At 38.2% G+C, this 16,324-nt stretch overlaps 1 protein-coding gene across 1 annotated transcript in view; it reads left to right on the top strand.

Annotated features, from left to right (window-relative positions):
• Nucleotides 1–11,793: 11,793 nt before the first annotated feature.
• Nucleotides 11,794–16,324, top strand: part of LOC126418982 (G protein pathway suppressor 2) — a 109,204-nt gene continuing 104,673 nt past the window's right edge. The window contains exon 1 of the mRNA XM_050086030.1: nucleotides 11,794–12,077. Within this exon, the coding sequence (XP_049941987.1) occupies nucleotides 11,978–12,077 (100 nt within the window). The 5' untranslated portion in view covers nucleotides 11,794–11,977. The remainder of the gene's footprint in view (nucleotides 12,078–16,324) is intronic.

Raw genomic sequence — 16,324 nt, 5'->3', positions numbered from 1 at the left:
ACCACATGTCCCAATGATTCGAACTGACAAGCCATTTGACTTCAAATGCTTACAGTTTTTAATGCAGCTTGCAATCACAACAACAATAAGCAAATCACAAGGGCAATCACAGAGTGTGTGGGGTATTAACTCCAAAAATCAATGCTTCTCGCATAGTCAGTTGTATGTCGCCTGGTTCTTATGCCAGAAAAGGATCAGTTTCTTTCAGGTGCCAGACAAAACAAAAAATATCGTATATCATAACACATTGCATTGAAAGAGATGATGATGCCACAGCAAACCAATCGGCATAAAGCATTTCTTTGCTTTGATTATTTATTTAAACATCACTCTTGCAACGGAAATGTATATACAGCACTTTTATATTTGTTATTATTTCAGGTTTAATGTAACAAAATAAATCATTTATTTGATATGAGTTCATTGAATTGAGACTTAAAATTTGGAACAAAACCTCCAAGTCGATCACATTTCAGACACATTACACGTTTGCAGCACTTCAGCATTGTAATCAGAAAGAAACACAGTGGTGACTTAAAATACATCTTTTTCTCATTTTTACATTGTTTACACTTTTGTAATGGCTCCTCATGAAACGATCACGAAACAATTTATTGAAATTTGAGCGAGAGAATAAATAGAGCCTTTTTACCTTAACCATTATGGTTTTTTTCCTTTTGTAACTAATAACGCCCTAGACAGTTGTATTTATCTCCTCCATTAGAGCTGACTTTTTCACTTAAATTGCTTCATCCACTTATGTTTTTATTTATCCACAATGTGGGCCTTAGCTTTTTTCTGTTATTGTAAAACCTAAATACTTTTTCGCTTTCAGATATCTGACTTCGCTTGTGGAAGAATACACAGAGGAAAACTAGCCAAGTCATCGTGGAACAATAGCAATTCATCACGAAAACAAAGCACAGTAAAAAATAAACATGAAGAAGAAGCAAATCATGAAACGCAACACTATAATAAGAGTGTGTGTGGTGAATCTGGGCTAACTTCCGATGTTAGCAGACAATGACACCATCAAAACATTCCTACCTACTAATCTTGATGTGATGGTCTGTTGATGCCTTGTGTTAATAGTGCTACTTGAATTTTGAAATGTGTTGTGGAATTTTTTCCATGTGGCACTGACAAGCAAACAAGCCTAATGAACTTAAGACTTGCTGTTACTCTTTGTATTTTGGCAGTTGCCAATTCATTTCAGAGTCTTGCATGTTTATCTCACATGAGGTAGCAGGTCATATCTGACATAATGCCTGAACTATGTAGAGCACTGGTTGAAGACCAGAATGATTTATGACCTAATCTACTTCCCCATGTAGCTGGTGCTGGTGTTAACTATAGCTAGGGTTAACACCTATGTTTTAGACAAATAAAGTGTATTGGTTGTTAAAAGTAGAAAAAAGTACATTGTATTAAAATAAAATATTATTTACTTTTTAAATTACTTTATTTAAGAAGATATATATTGTTGCTTTTAACAGCATTTAACAACTGCTGAAGAGCTAAACAGCTCCTTTGCCATATATATCCAAGATAAATAAAAAATTTACTTTTTTTTAAAGTTCAGAAACACTTTGTCCTTTTTCGTCCAACCACTTAATACAGGTGTCACCAAAAGGTATGTTACAGACATGGTGGTCGGTAAATGAGTACCATGTTAGCATATGTTACTAACAAATTTATTTTCGAAAATGCTTCATTAATGTGCTAGTGTCTTTCAAATGTGGAGGTGACCTTAGGCAGTTTGAACCAAATAAGCTAGGCAGGGAGTAAAGGAGACACTGTACAGCAGCTAAATTAACTTACAAAAGGTTTCCAATGTGGCCAACATTTGGATGGCAACTTTGGCTACAAATGGATTTATCATGGCGGCCTAATAGCTTGCCCCCCCTCCCCCCTCTGGTGCTCATTGACACTGTTGGATTTTCATTTCATAAGTTCATGAAAGCCCCAGTGTGCAAGACACCCATGGAATCACCACAAGATCACAAGATATTGTGGCACAAATACAAATAGCAGGTGGAGACATCTGTGATATGCCAGGAATCTTTCCAAGAATTCCACAAGACTACATCAGGCGACACACAAAATGTATTGCACCTGGTGGCAGTCATACTGAGCAGCTTCTGTAAGCAAAATATACAGGTGTTTACTGACAATAAAGTATTGGGTTGATGCTTAATTTTTTGGCGTTTTTCCATATGTTTAATAAACGCAACAGATACACACGGCAGAGCTTTTAGTCATCAGTAATATATTTTCCTTCACTATTTACAACAGTCTGCCAATGCTGGGCTAAATGTTTAATTCCACGACTGTAGAAATCACGTGGTTTTGTGGCAAAGAACTCGTGTCATGTTCGGAGCGAATTTTCATCAAAAATGAAGTTCCTTGAAGACAGTTCAATAGAGAGTGGAAAAGGTGAAAATCTGATGGTGCAATATCAGGTGAATTAGCTGGGTGTGGAATGACCTTTCAACCCATATCCTGTATAGTGTTTTTCGTGAATCTAGCACAATATGGATGGGCATTATCGTGGAGTAACATAACCTCACACAGACTTGCTGGCTGTTGTTCTTGAATTGCGTCTTCAAGAAGTCTCATAATAAACATCTTTAGATTAGATTAGATAGTATATGCTTAGATCTTGAGTGTGAAGTCGCAAAAAGCCAATGATGTTTAGGTCATCTGATGCCCCACATATTGTCTACCATGCAACCACAGTATTGGCTGCAAATGCCAACAGGGAGTGGGACTGGAGGTATCCAATGGAGAGCACAGCTTGGAGTGTAGCTGAACTGCTTAGTCGATGAGTAACTCACGACAGTACTACAGTACTAGTGTTGTTGATTCAAAACAGAGCACTACTATGATAAGCAGAGCAAACATTGCATTATCTTTACAACAACAGTTGCCAAAGTTGACAATCCCTCATAAAGAAGAACCAAGGAATCCCATAGAGTGAGAAAGAAGTAGCAGATGAAATATTAGCATTTCTGCAAGATGACTCAGTGTAATGTGTGGTGCTGTATATGCTCGATTGTGCGGACAATGTACATGAGGAGTATAGTGATGACAATATGTGCTTAACAAGTGAAAGTGATACTGGAAAAGATGTCGAGCCATGTAGTTCATCATCGTTGTTTCACAGGGAGTCATAAATCCTGACACCTGTGAAATGTAGTAAAGGACACTCGAAGTCCAAGGAGCAGGTACTGAACATAGTTTGGAAGATCATCAGCAGCATAGTAAAAAATCAATGATGAACAGATTTCGTGTAAGTTCGCAGCAATATTACTGTGTACTGCATAAGAAACACCACAGATATTCGATGGAGAACACAGAGCAATTGTTACAAAAACTGGCTCTTTAAAGTTTACAGGATGTGAATGATAGTAACCTATTGTGTTATGCACATCAAATTGCGTGCTACATAAATTACACTGATTTCAAGGAAAGCAGTGGATGGTTGCATAACTTCAAACAGTGTTACAGAATTGAAAGAAGCAAGGTAACGAAATGTCATAAAAATTGTCAACTTTAAAAGTCACATCATTCTGCTGAATTGGTCCATATATTTGTAGGTGAGTAAACGAACTTACCCCGTTGTTCAGTAAGGATCTTGTTTTCAACTTCGATCAATCGGGATATAAAAAGGAAATGCATGTGAAAGTAACGCTGGAAATTAGAGGTACCAAGAGAGTTGTATCTAAGGTCAACTAACATCAATGCCTTAAGCCATTCGTCTGTAATTATAACGACTGATAATCTGGATGGCAAATTTGCTTGGAAGTTATTTACTGTGCTAAGTGAAGTTGGACGTGCTCTGCTCCCTATGAGTCTTTCTCATGCGTGTGATCTCGAAAGGGTACAAGGGAATATTAATGTTACAGCAAGCAAGACTGGGAAAATGGGTTTAAGAAAACTACAACTATCTTATGAGCACTGTTTTTGGCCCATAGCTGGTCAAAATAACTTGCATTAGCTTGATTCCTGTTTGCATACAAAAATCATGCTCCTTTGGCGTGAACTATCCCCCCTGAAAAAAGGTGTGATATTGCAGTTCATGCCCCTGGAACCTCTGGACAAATTCAGCTTCTGAATATTTGTTTTTTCCGTACTTGCAGAATATATTATCCCACTACGCCTTAAGGGATAGCCAGTTTCACTATAAGCTCCCTGACAGTCTCACACTCGGTTGCTTGCCATCATATTCCAATAATTTCATCATCGAGGGACACCAACATGATTGTATATGCATTCTTTAAGAGTGGATACCTTGTTGAACGTCCGGCACAGTTTACAGCTCCCAAGGAATTTGCCTTCAATTTTGATGGTGTGAAACTTTGTAATAACTGTGGCGCGCCATTTTTCAATTGGCGTTCGTGGTGCAAGTTAATTGCTTTTTCTGAACATTTCTTGATCGTTGACAATGTCCATTTTGTGAAGCGTAATACATACATCCTGTGGAAGGTTGATCTCTGCACATGCTGGACACTCATTTTCTGTCGTCCTCCTGATGCACATGGCAAGTCATTAACAGCTAATATTTTTTCCTGTCATTATTGTTAACAGAACACTCTCAAATGAGTCTTACTAAAGATTGAACATGCAACCTCGCACTCAACGGTTTCCTTGTCAGTTCTTGACAATAAATGTTCGCACTGATGGTTTCACCCCGGGGGAGCAATTCGAAGAATATCACAACTTCCCTGTTCCACCAAATGCATGACATTATCTTTTGTACATGGATGCAGATCTTTGTATGGGAAGCTGCTGCATTGTTTGGGCTCAGCCATACCTTTCTTTCTCTGATGGTAACATAATGACACCAATAATGACATGGTTTAGGAATGGTCAGTGTTATTGACGAGACAAAGAGATGAACGTGTACCCAATAGCTAGTTTTCTTGATTTGGTCTTACAGCATACGATGTCCATAACTCTATTTTTGAACCCTCTTCACTGGATGCAAATGTCGCATTATGGGGCAATGATTACAGTTCATCACATTTGCCAGTACTCGAGTACACTGGCATGGATCAGTGTAGGTTAATGCGTTTAAACGACCTTCAGCAAATCCTGAACGTCGTCCTGAACATGGAGGGTCAATAATTACAAAACGATCTTCCTTATAACGAGAAAACCATTTTCTTACTACACTCTGTCCACTGGCATTATCACAATACACAGCAAAAGTGTTTATGACTGCCTCCGCTATTGTCACAGTATTGAAATCAAACAGAAGGAAATGTTTTGATCCCTCCACTTGGCACTCCGTTCTCTAGCATTCAAAGCTCTACTCACTAACTACCTCCAAATGGCAAAATGACAGTATGGTAACTCAAATAGCAACAATGAACCACAAATAAAAATTTACAATCGATAAATAAACCCATAGCAACCGGGATAGCAGCATGCAAAACGCAATGAACTTACCCACCAACTTGCACATAACCTCTTGTACTCCTTGCCAAAATTGTGCTTGCCATTTTATTTACAATTTTATGATTTTTGAAAAATGAATCCTAGAACAAATCAAAATGTGTTGAAATAAAGTATTTTCACTTACTTTATTGTTCTCATAAAATATAGAGGACAGATCCTCAAAATAATGTACAATGCTTTATGATTAAGTTCAGGTGACAAACCTAACTACAGCATCAATTCTTTCCAGATTCATGTTTTTAGTTTACTTTCTTGTAGCAGGAATTCCTGATATTCATGAAGCTCTTCCTTGCCTTATAAAATGAAGCAATTGCAAAACATCCGACCTCGTCAAATCCACTTCAGCATCAGTACCAATACCCAGTATAGGCAAACACAAAAGCAGACGAGCTATAGATCACCAAAACATAGAGTACATGTGATTCCATACGGTCACAAGATGCAATAGCTGACCTGAAATACAGACAACAGTGGTTTAATGCAACAAGTTAACACTTTAGTAAAGCAAATTATATGCAGTACGGAAAAGCAACCCAAGGCAATGACCTCCAGTTAAAACTGAGTGATAAAGAGATAGAGAATGTACAATCCACAAAGTTTCTGGTCATGCACATCGACCAGAACTTAACTGGAAAGACCATATTAGGTATTTATCCCTCAGGCTCAATTCAGCATGTTTCATATTGAGGATAATATCTAGAGTTTGCACCAAAGTGTGTGGTAGATTAGTGTATTTTGCTTACTTTCATTCTATTGTATGTCTTATAGTATAGTAATCAGGGGTAAAACTTACTGGAATTTGCGCAGCTGAATAAGTATTAAGGAGAAAAAAAAGGACATTTTACTAATAACTATATTTGCACATTCAATAACAAAAAAATTTACAGCGAACACAACAGAATAATTAGCGCACACAAAGAGTGTTAGACAATGCCAAAGAGGTTTATTTTACACATTGCTCTTTGCGCCGTCACACACGAAATATATTGTTCACACAATTCCAACACCCCTCCTTGAACTTATATTTTGTGTGTTGCTTCCACAAGGTAAACCAAATAGTCCCACAATCTTCTCAAACTTCTCCCTTTCCAAGGGTTTGGTCAGAAGGTCAGCTAACATGTCTTCTGTGCGCAGATAGCCCACGGCAATGTTCTGTAGCTCTATGGGGTCCCGAATAAAATAGTGCCGTATATCAATATGCTATGTCCTGGCACTAGTAACATCATTTTTAGCTAGGTTTATGGCTCCCTTAGTGTCACAGAAGATGGTTGTAGGTTCCTCAATTAAATTGGGTTCTATTTCACTTATTAATGTTCGTAGCCATAATGCTTCCAGTGTGGTGTAAGATAGTGCCATATACTCGGCCTCTACGGTGCTCAATGCAACAGTTTTTTGCTTTTGACAGGACCATGATGTGAGGCCCCCCATTAATATAAAACAGCAGCCAGTGGTGGAGTATCCGTCTCCCAATTCACTCCCCCAGTCCGCATCGCTGTATCCCTCTAGTTTTGCGTTACCATCTCTATGCTATTTTAACTCATAGTTTGAGGTTCCTCTTAGGTATCGGAATATCCTCTTTACAGCTTTCCAGTGCTTTTCCTTTGGGTCTCTGCAATATCTGCTCACTGCATTGGTGGCAAAACCAATGTCGGGTCGTGACGTTTGAGACAAATATATAACAGACTCCCTACTGCTTCTAAATAAGGAACATTCTTGTCACATTCCACATCAGTCTCATTTACACTTAACTTCACTCCTACTTCCATTGGAGTACTTATGGGTTTGCAATCGCTCATGGCAAATTTCTTTAATATTTTTTTCCGTGTATGATGATTGACTTATGCTCAATTCTTGTCTTTCTTCATCCTTAGTAATCTGCATACCTAAATAACATTTGACTTCTCCCAAATCATGTACCTTAAGCTTGGTTTGCAGCTGTTTCTTGAAAATTCTCACTTGGCCTTCACTTTCAGTCAGGATAAAGAAATCGTCCACCCATTTCGCCATTATTATTATTTCTTCTTTTCCCCTTTTATAGTGAATGCTGGGATCTGCCTTGGATTGCTTCATATTCATATTTATTAGAGGTTCATGTAGACATCGATTCCAGCAACGTCCACTTTGTTTAAGTCCGTAAATACTTATTCTCAAACGCCAAATCTTTTTACTTTCTGATCTGGTTTTTATGGCTGCCCTTGGTGGAATGACATATATCTCCTCCTCCAATTTCCCATTTAAATATGCCGTTTTAACATCCATATGATGAATTATTAAATTTCGTTTTACTGCCAAGGCTAAAAGATATCTCAATGATGCATACTTGACTACAGGTGAAAAAGATTCTTCCTAATCTACTCCTTGTTTTTGTGAATATCCTTTTACCACAAGTCTTGCTTTGTATTTTGGTGATGAGCTTTCAGGGTTCTTCAAATTGAATACCCATCTTGCTTGCAGTGGTTTCCTATCTCCTGGCATATCTACTCATTCAAAGGTTTCGTTCTGATATAAAGATTCTAATTTTCTCTTCATCGCTTCTTTCCATTCTTGAGAGTTTGGGCCACTCATTGCTTCTTCTGCTGTTCTTGGCTCATCATTAAAAGACTGTGCTGTATACATCTCAAAATCCGGATATTCCTTCGGTTTTGGTACACGAGAAGAACGCCTTAAATTGTTTTCTTCATTTTTTTCATCCTCTAACTCATTGTCATCATAAATTGTATCCATTTGTCCTTGGCTGTCGTCTTCCTCTTCTTCACTTTCTATTTCCTCACACAAGGTTTCACCTTCTGAACTAGGTGCAGTTGACTTAGTGGTTTTGCTCTCTCTTAAGTCCTTTCTGTTTTCAAAGAATATTACATCTCTACTTGTGACAATCTTTTTAGTCAATAGATCCATTAATCAGTAGCCCTTTGAGTCTTCACAATAGCCTACAAAAATATACTTTTTAGCTTTCGGATCCCATTTTCCTCTTAGTTGTTTTGGAATATGTGCCATTGCATCACACCCAAAAACCCTTATATTGCTTAGATCAGGTTTCTTTCCTATCCATATCTCATAAGGGGTTCTATTCTTTAATGCTTTTGTAAGTGATCTTTTGTTCAAATATACTGCTGTTGACACTGCTTCTGCCCAAAAATCTTTGGATAATTCAGTGTCAGTCATCATGCTCCTTGCTTTCTCAACAATGGTCCTATTAGCCCTCTCAGCAACCCCATTTTGAGATGGGCTGTACCTTATGGTAGTTTGATGCCTGATTCCCTTTTCTGCCAGAAGTTTCTTCAATTTATGGTTAATGTATTTTCTCCCATTATCAGACCTGATGATCTTGATCTTCTTTCCCGTCCACCTTTCAACCATATTGCAATATTCCTCAAAGATATCTCTCACTTGGTCTTTAGAACTAAGAAAATAAACATGAATATATCGTGAGTAATCATCAATAAACGTAAGAAAATAATTACTCCCACCTATGGATTCACACTCCATCGGGCCACATACATCTGTGTGGATTAACTGTAAGACTTCTGTGGATTTACTCTTACTAGTCTTGAAGGGTAACCTTGTTGTTTTCCCTTTATAAATGTCTCACAAGGATCCTTGGACACACTAAAATTCTGTATTCCCTTTTACCATATCCTTAATTATAGACATACTCTTTCTATTTAGATGTCCAAGCCTCCAGTGCCATAAAAAACCTTCTGCTGAATATACTGAATCACTAACATTTTTATGTTTACTGTCAATGGTATCCAACTTAAAAATACCCCTTTCGTTACTTGCTGTAGCTATAACTTCACCACTTTCACTGATTACTCTTGCACCCTGCATGTCAAAAGTGACTGTATTTCCTTTCTTGACAATTTCCCCTACAGACAGCACGTTAGTTGCCACATTTTTCACATAATGAACATTGTGTGCTGTAACCATATCTGATTCACCATTTACACTTACATGTAGATCTAGTTTCCCAGCCAGGTGACACTGGAGCTTGTTGCCATCAACAGTAGATATTCCCATATGAGTCTTATGTTTGATGTCATAAAGAAGTGATTTATCTTTAACAATATGCACAGATGCACCTGAGTCTAAAATCCATTCCATATCACGATTACTCATTCCACCAAAAGAATAAAAACATGAGAGTGCCTCACCTTTGTTATTGGTCCTTCTCTCTGGGCTATCAGTAACATACCTCTTTTGCTGAGTGTCTGATCTTGGGCTTAGTTTCACTTTGCACTGAGACGCAATATGTCCCATCTTCTGACATTTATGACATTTATAGCACCTCACCGGTTTCTCCTTTTTGTTTTTTGAGTAGAGAGCAGACGCACCTTCCTTCTCCAATGTACAACAGCTTGGAGCACTCTTTACGTCCTGCAGGATTTTCACCTTAACACTGTCGCCTGTGATTGGTATACCCGAGCTTTCAAGTCCCATAATCATAGGTGCATACCTTTCGGGCAGTCCTGCCAACAGCAATGTTCCTATCCATTCGTCAGCGATCTCAAATCTGATGTTTCTCAGTCGGTTCGATGTGGTTGTTATTTTGTTATCGCATTCGTCTACACTATTACATTTATCCAGACGAGTGGTAATTAACTCGCGTAATAATCCTACTTTCCTCATAAGACCACCATCCTCGAATGCACTTCGTAAATTGTCCCAGACAACTTTCGCTGCAGCAGCTTTTTCAACGTGAACATAATTCACCGAATCAATCAGTAATATCAATTTTTGCTTTCCTATCCTTATTTGAATAATTCTGATCTGTGGATTTCATTGTCCCATCTACCACGTCCCATAGGTCGTCTAAACGTAAATACGCTTCTACTGCGAACCTCCAGGTTGCATAGTTTTCGCGACCTACAAGTCTTTCAATCTGTGGAATTTGTGCCGCACTCATTCTTAACGGTAACTTGCTTTTTATTGCCGTAAAGAACACCGAAAAATAATGCGGAAAAAAATTGCGATCGTCTTGTAAGGATAACTCGCACTTCACGTAAATTGGAACTTTTCCAATACTTTATACCTACTATTTTATTGATATACTTATTCCAAATGCAGCCTGGGCCCATAACCTATTGGAATTTGCGCAGATGAATAAGTATTAAGGAGAAAAAAAGGACATTTTACTAATAACTATATTTGCACATTCAAGAACAAAAAAATTTACAGCGAACACAATAGAATAGTTAGCGCACACAAAGAGTGTTAGACAATGCCAAAGAGGTCTATTTTACACAGTGCACTTTGCGCCGTCACACACGAAATATATTGTTCACACAATTCCAACAGAACTAAATCACACTTAATAGATATCTTCAAATTACACAAAAGAACTATTCGAATTATAGCACACAATTCTCCAAGAACTCACAGTAAGTCCCTCTTCAGACAATTACAAATACTCACAATAGCATCACTGTATATGTTTAAAAGCAGTCTGAACAATTTACATGCCGATGAAGACTACCACAATTATAATATTCTCAAATGTAAAAATTTACATGTAGAAAGAGTGAGGATAACACAAACCCTAAAGCATGTAAGTTATTTTGGAATGAAGCTTTACAATGTTCTGCCAGCGTACATGAAGAAAATAAAAGGTGAAGTAAAATTTAAGACTGAGCTTAAAAATTACCTTTTAAGCAAAAGTTTCTATGACATAGGTGAGTACTTTGAATGTGTGTAAAGTTATTGTCTTGACATTTATGTACATTCTATTGACAAAGTTGTACTCTCAAAAATGCATTGAAAACAACTATATAAGTGATATTCTGTTATTATGTTCGTATTACATGTACTTCGCATGTTAATTGTATTTGTGACAATTCCTATATCATGTAAATGATATACAGGAAGATAATAAAATGAAATGAAATGGAAACAAGGTTTCCTTTAATTTGAACCGACGTTGCCACAGATAACTTTTTTCGTGTTTCGAAATATGTTGCAAACATCGATTGATCAGCGGTAGTTTGCACTTCCCAGAAACGATGGAGACATGGCTTAAAACATGTTGTAAACTTCTCTAACTCGGTTTGCATTCGACACATCTCCCGGAAGATCAAAACCGAATTTCGGAAATCGTTAATCGCTGTCGTAAAGCTACAAAGTGAACAGTTGTATCTGAGGAAACGGATGCGTCGTTAAATTTGAGGGAAGAGTAAAGTAAGAAAGGGGTGGCAGCAGGCCTGCAGTTGGTGGCAGCAGGCCTGCGGTTGCCGGTTGACATTGGAGTGTGGACATTTCTTCTTGTCAAAAGCTAAAGTCGATTGAACAGAGTTATCGAAAAGCAAGTCCTATCGATATGTTGACATTCATCATTCAGCCCTCAGCCCTGTTAATATGACGGAAAGTGTTGTAGCAGACGTGTTGACTATGGAAAATTTAAGAGAAGTGTGCAATGAATGTAAATGTATAATGAGCGCAATCGACGTATAAGAAATTCTGTAATGTTAAGTGAGCAGGTGTAATTTTAATCTGAGTTTCCATTGACATTACTGTAATCACAATGCCTGCAGTTGTGGTGGGTCGTCCGAAAAAGGAAAAGGAAGATATGTGGGAAGCGCTTAAGGCGCATATAATTCGAGAGAGGCAGAGAAAGAAACAAGGTATTTTTTCGTCACGTTTGCTGAGCACGTTCAATAGACGCCACACCCTGTCCCCACTACTTCGTTAAGTTACGTCTGTGCATTTAACCCCTTACAGTAAGTCGTGTATTCCTAACGCAAACAGCTGCTTGGAAGCCAGTTAGTTTTACGATGATAAACACACCTGACAGAATTTATTGAGTTCTTGTTACCACACGTGTACTGTGAAGGATTACCGTACTGAAATATTCCAAATTTGCATGAAATGCTTTGGGAAGAATTTTTTTTTATATAAATGGAAGAGTTGGTACATTCGTAGGCCTATTAAACAAGAGGTAACTTCTTGATGATAGAGTTAACACAGTTTTAATGAAACAACAGCAAACAAAGTAGAATGCTCTTCGGAATATGACTTCAAATAACTCAGTACCTGCTGAAGGCATAGATTTATGTAGAGCCTTGTTAACCTGTGGAGCAGTCTTGTAATAGTAGATACCTTATTTTTGTAAAGATATCACTTGTTTATTATCTGTAGAAATATTACTATCCGGTCATGCTCATGTATACTGCTAACTGTCTGATGGCTCTAATGCTATGTATTGCCCAAGCCACAGAAATGTTAAACTCTGGGATACAGTAATTCCGTTCAATAAAAAATTACAAAGGCTGCTGCTGCCTCCAGTCAGAAGTGTGCAAACCTATTTATATTTGCATAGTTACAACTGCTTTTACCTCCAACACTTACTTTCATTACCAAACTGAAAATTCCTTTATGGTGAGTTTCTCCAATCTATTCAGTATAATGTAATTGGCATCACTGGTCTGGGAGGCTGTGGTGAAGGCTGTGGGATGTAAAAGAGGTTGGCTGAGCTTGGTTTGTAGGTGAGCAGTGGTGGTTAATGGTGTGGCACAATTGCAGGGGGACAGGAAGGGAAACACCATGGATGAGGTAGTTTATGAGAAGGTGAGAAAGCTTTTTGAAGTGAAGTCTGGCTTTTATTAGTTTGGAAGACAATGTCAAAACTGTCAAGAATTAATTATTTTCATTTGTCTGTCCAATATGGTAGTTGTGCTATGACCAGAACTGCTGCAGTAATGAATTAGATGTGACAATATTTTAGCTTTATTGAAGCAAGCTCTGTATGGCTGTGGTGGATGTTCACATCTGTAGCTTCTTGTGGCATTAAAATGTAACTAATTGCAGATAACACTAGGGAAAAATTTGTAACATAATTTATGTTGAGTTTGGTTTTTGAGCGTTTTTGGAGTTAAGTAGTCGTGCTGATTTCAAAACTAGTTAGTTTTCTTCTACCAGGTTAAGTTTTTTTTTCCCATGCACCTTATGTAAATATGAATACTCTGTGCTGGATTAAGTGTGGAGCACAGTCAGCAGTTTTGCTTTCCTATTGGCTGCCATAAACCTCTGACTGGTGATGGGAGGGGTGAATGAGGCCATAATTGACTAGTGAGAGGTTCATATTCTCTAGACCAGTTCACTTATGCTTGTGACACTGTAGTGAGATGATTTGTTTCACTCTGATAGTGCATTCCAACATAGAGACCAAATTCTTGTTTGATACAAGGTTAGCAGTGTTCAGTTTTTATTATATATGGACAGAAACGTTTCCTTAAGTCTTCCTCAGGGAGCTTATGTCATAAGTACTTAAATGGCCCCAATTCATTCCGTTATATATGTGGCAGTTTTATGATTCTCAGTAAAAAAAAAAAAAAAAAAAAAAACACCCAGTACATTTGTCTGGCAACCTTATTTTGCCTACTTGAAAGTGAGAATTGGCGATCAAGATAAACCATAGACCCCTCACAAAGTGTGCAGTCAGTGTGTTGAGAGTTTACGGATGTTGATGAAGGGAACACGTGACCGTCAGGTACATGCCCAGTGCCTCATTCAGCTGAAATCCCAGTGCTAGTTTTCAAAGGATTGTCCTCTTTGGAAATATAGGAATATCAGTTGGGAGAAGATCAGAGTGACCCCAGTGACAGTGATTCTGTTTGTAGGGAATTAGAGCAGCATGAGTTTAATGGTTTGGCATGAAATACAGGACCATTCAAAAAACCTTCAGTACTGTTAGCATCACTACTGCTTGAGGAAAGCTTTTTTGAAAAAGGAGCTGAGGTGCAATACTTTCAAAGCAGTGGTTGCCATAACATTCATGGTTTAATGGAACAGTTGGGAAATTTCAGCCCATAGCACAATTGAATGCTGAGTGTTCATTGATAGCTCAGAACGGAGCTTAAAGTGTGTCATACTCCATAATGGAAATTTATTTGCTGTCCCTAAAGGCCATCTAGTTTGTTTATGTGAAGAATATGAGAATTATCAACAATTTGTTGCAATATCGCATGCACCACTGGATCAGCTACGTTGACGTTAAAATGGTTTGCTTCCTTCTTGGCCAGCAACATAATTACACGATGTATCTCTGTTATTTGTGTATGTGGGACAGCAGAGTTTGTGAAAAGCATTGGTTGCAGTCAAATTGACCACCAAGAACTGACCTGAAACCTGGTGATCCAAACATTCTACATCAGCCACTTGTTGAGAACAACAACATTGTATTTCCACCTCTGCATATAAAACTGGGTTTCATGAAATGTTTTTTAAAGCTTTATCAATTGACAGAGATTGTTTCAAGTATCTCATTTTGGCTTTACTCAGCCTGTCGTGGAAAGATAAAGGCCATTGTGTTTGATGGCCCACAGTTTCAGCAGCTCGTTAAAAATGAACATTTCATCAGAACAATGACAGAATTTGAAAAGAATATTTGGTTGGCATTCAGAAACATTGTCAAAGATTATTTTGATAATAACCTGAGCACAGAATTATACCAAAACTGTTCAGCAACTCTTGGAGAGCATCAGAATGCTTGGTTCCAAAATGAACATCAAATTGCGTTTTTTACTACTTTTTAACATTGAAGAGTTTTTCAGATAGCAAAAGTGAAAGGTGAGCCAGTTGAGATAAATTTCTCTTTATTTAGTTAATTAAGGTCACAAATAAATTGTCATAAAACTAGCAGTTTCGGTCCACAATGACTATCTTCGTATCTGTCAGAAAACATTATAAAATAATGAAAAGTTAATAATTTCATGTATGTATCAAAAGATGAGCATAAAAAGTGATAAATCATACCAAACAGAAGAAACCTTACATTATCCTAATACAATTAAGCCAAAGTGGAATCGTCAAAAGGTATAAACAAGACTAGCTTGGCATCATCTAACACGTGTAATAATATACTCTAAACCAGGCCGCAATGCCGGAAAAATCATAATGTGAATGGCGTTTTTGCTCACAGTAAACTAGGCTACAGTTGTGAAAGAAAAAACATTTTTGTGACGTAAACTCATCAGATGTTGCTACTGTGTGCATATTTGACAGATATAAACACTGATCAGCCAGAAAATTATGACCACCTACCCAATAGCCAGTATGGCCACCTTTGGCATGGATAGCAGCAGCGATGTGTCGTGGCATGGAAGCAATGAGACCTTGTTAGGATGCTGGAGGGAGGTGGCACCACATCTGCACACACAAGTCACGTAATTCCCATTAATTCCGGAGAGGGTGAGTGATGATCTGTGACACCATTTTCAATCACATCCCAGATGTGTTCAGTTGGGTTCAAATCTGGAAAGTTGGGGGGGGGGGGCAGTACATCAATTGGAACTCATCACTGTGTTCCTTGAACCATTCCATCACCTTGTGACATGGTGCATTATCTTGCCGAAAAACACCGCTGCCGTTAGGAAATGTGATCACTATGGGGGTGTATGGACTTGGAAGATGACGGATTTGCACCTTTCCATTGGCCTGATGAATAAGGTGTCAGGATTGATCAGACCATGCAATTCTTTGCCACGGCACCAATATCCAGTGCCAGTAGGCATGTGCCCATTTCAGTTGTAGTTGCCAATGTCATGGTGTTGACATTGGCAATGTATGGGTTATTGGCTGTAGAGGCCCAGCGTTAGGAGTATTCAGTGAACTGTGTGTTCAGACACACTTGTAATCTGCCTAGCATTAGTCTGATGTTAGTTCCGTCCCAGTTTGGCATTGTTTTACCAGCCTGCCCAACCTGTGATGTTGAACATCTGTAATGAGGGCTGCCTGCCCAACGATATGTGGATTTGATTTGACCATGTGTTGAAGACACTCACCACAGCACTCATCGAAAAATCGACAAGTCATGTAGTTTTTGAAATGCTGTTGACAAGCCTCTGGACCATCACAATCTGCCCTCAGTCAA

The sequence above is a fragment of the Schistocerca serialis genome, chromosome 9, assembly GCF_023864345.2.
Source record: "Schistocerca serialis cubense isolate TAMUIC-IGC-003099 chromosome 9, iqSchSeri2.2, whole genome shotgun sequence".
Lineage (NCBI taxonomy): Eukaryota > Metazoa > Arthropoda > Insecta > Orthoptera > Acrididae > Schistocerca > Schistocerca serialis.
This window is presented reverse-complemented; position numbering and strand designations above follow the sequence as displayed.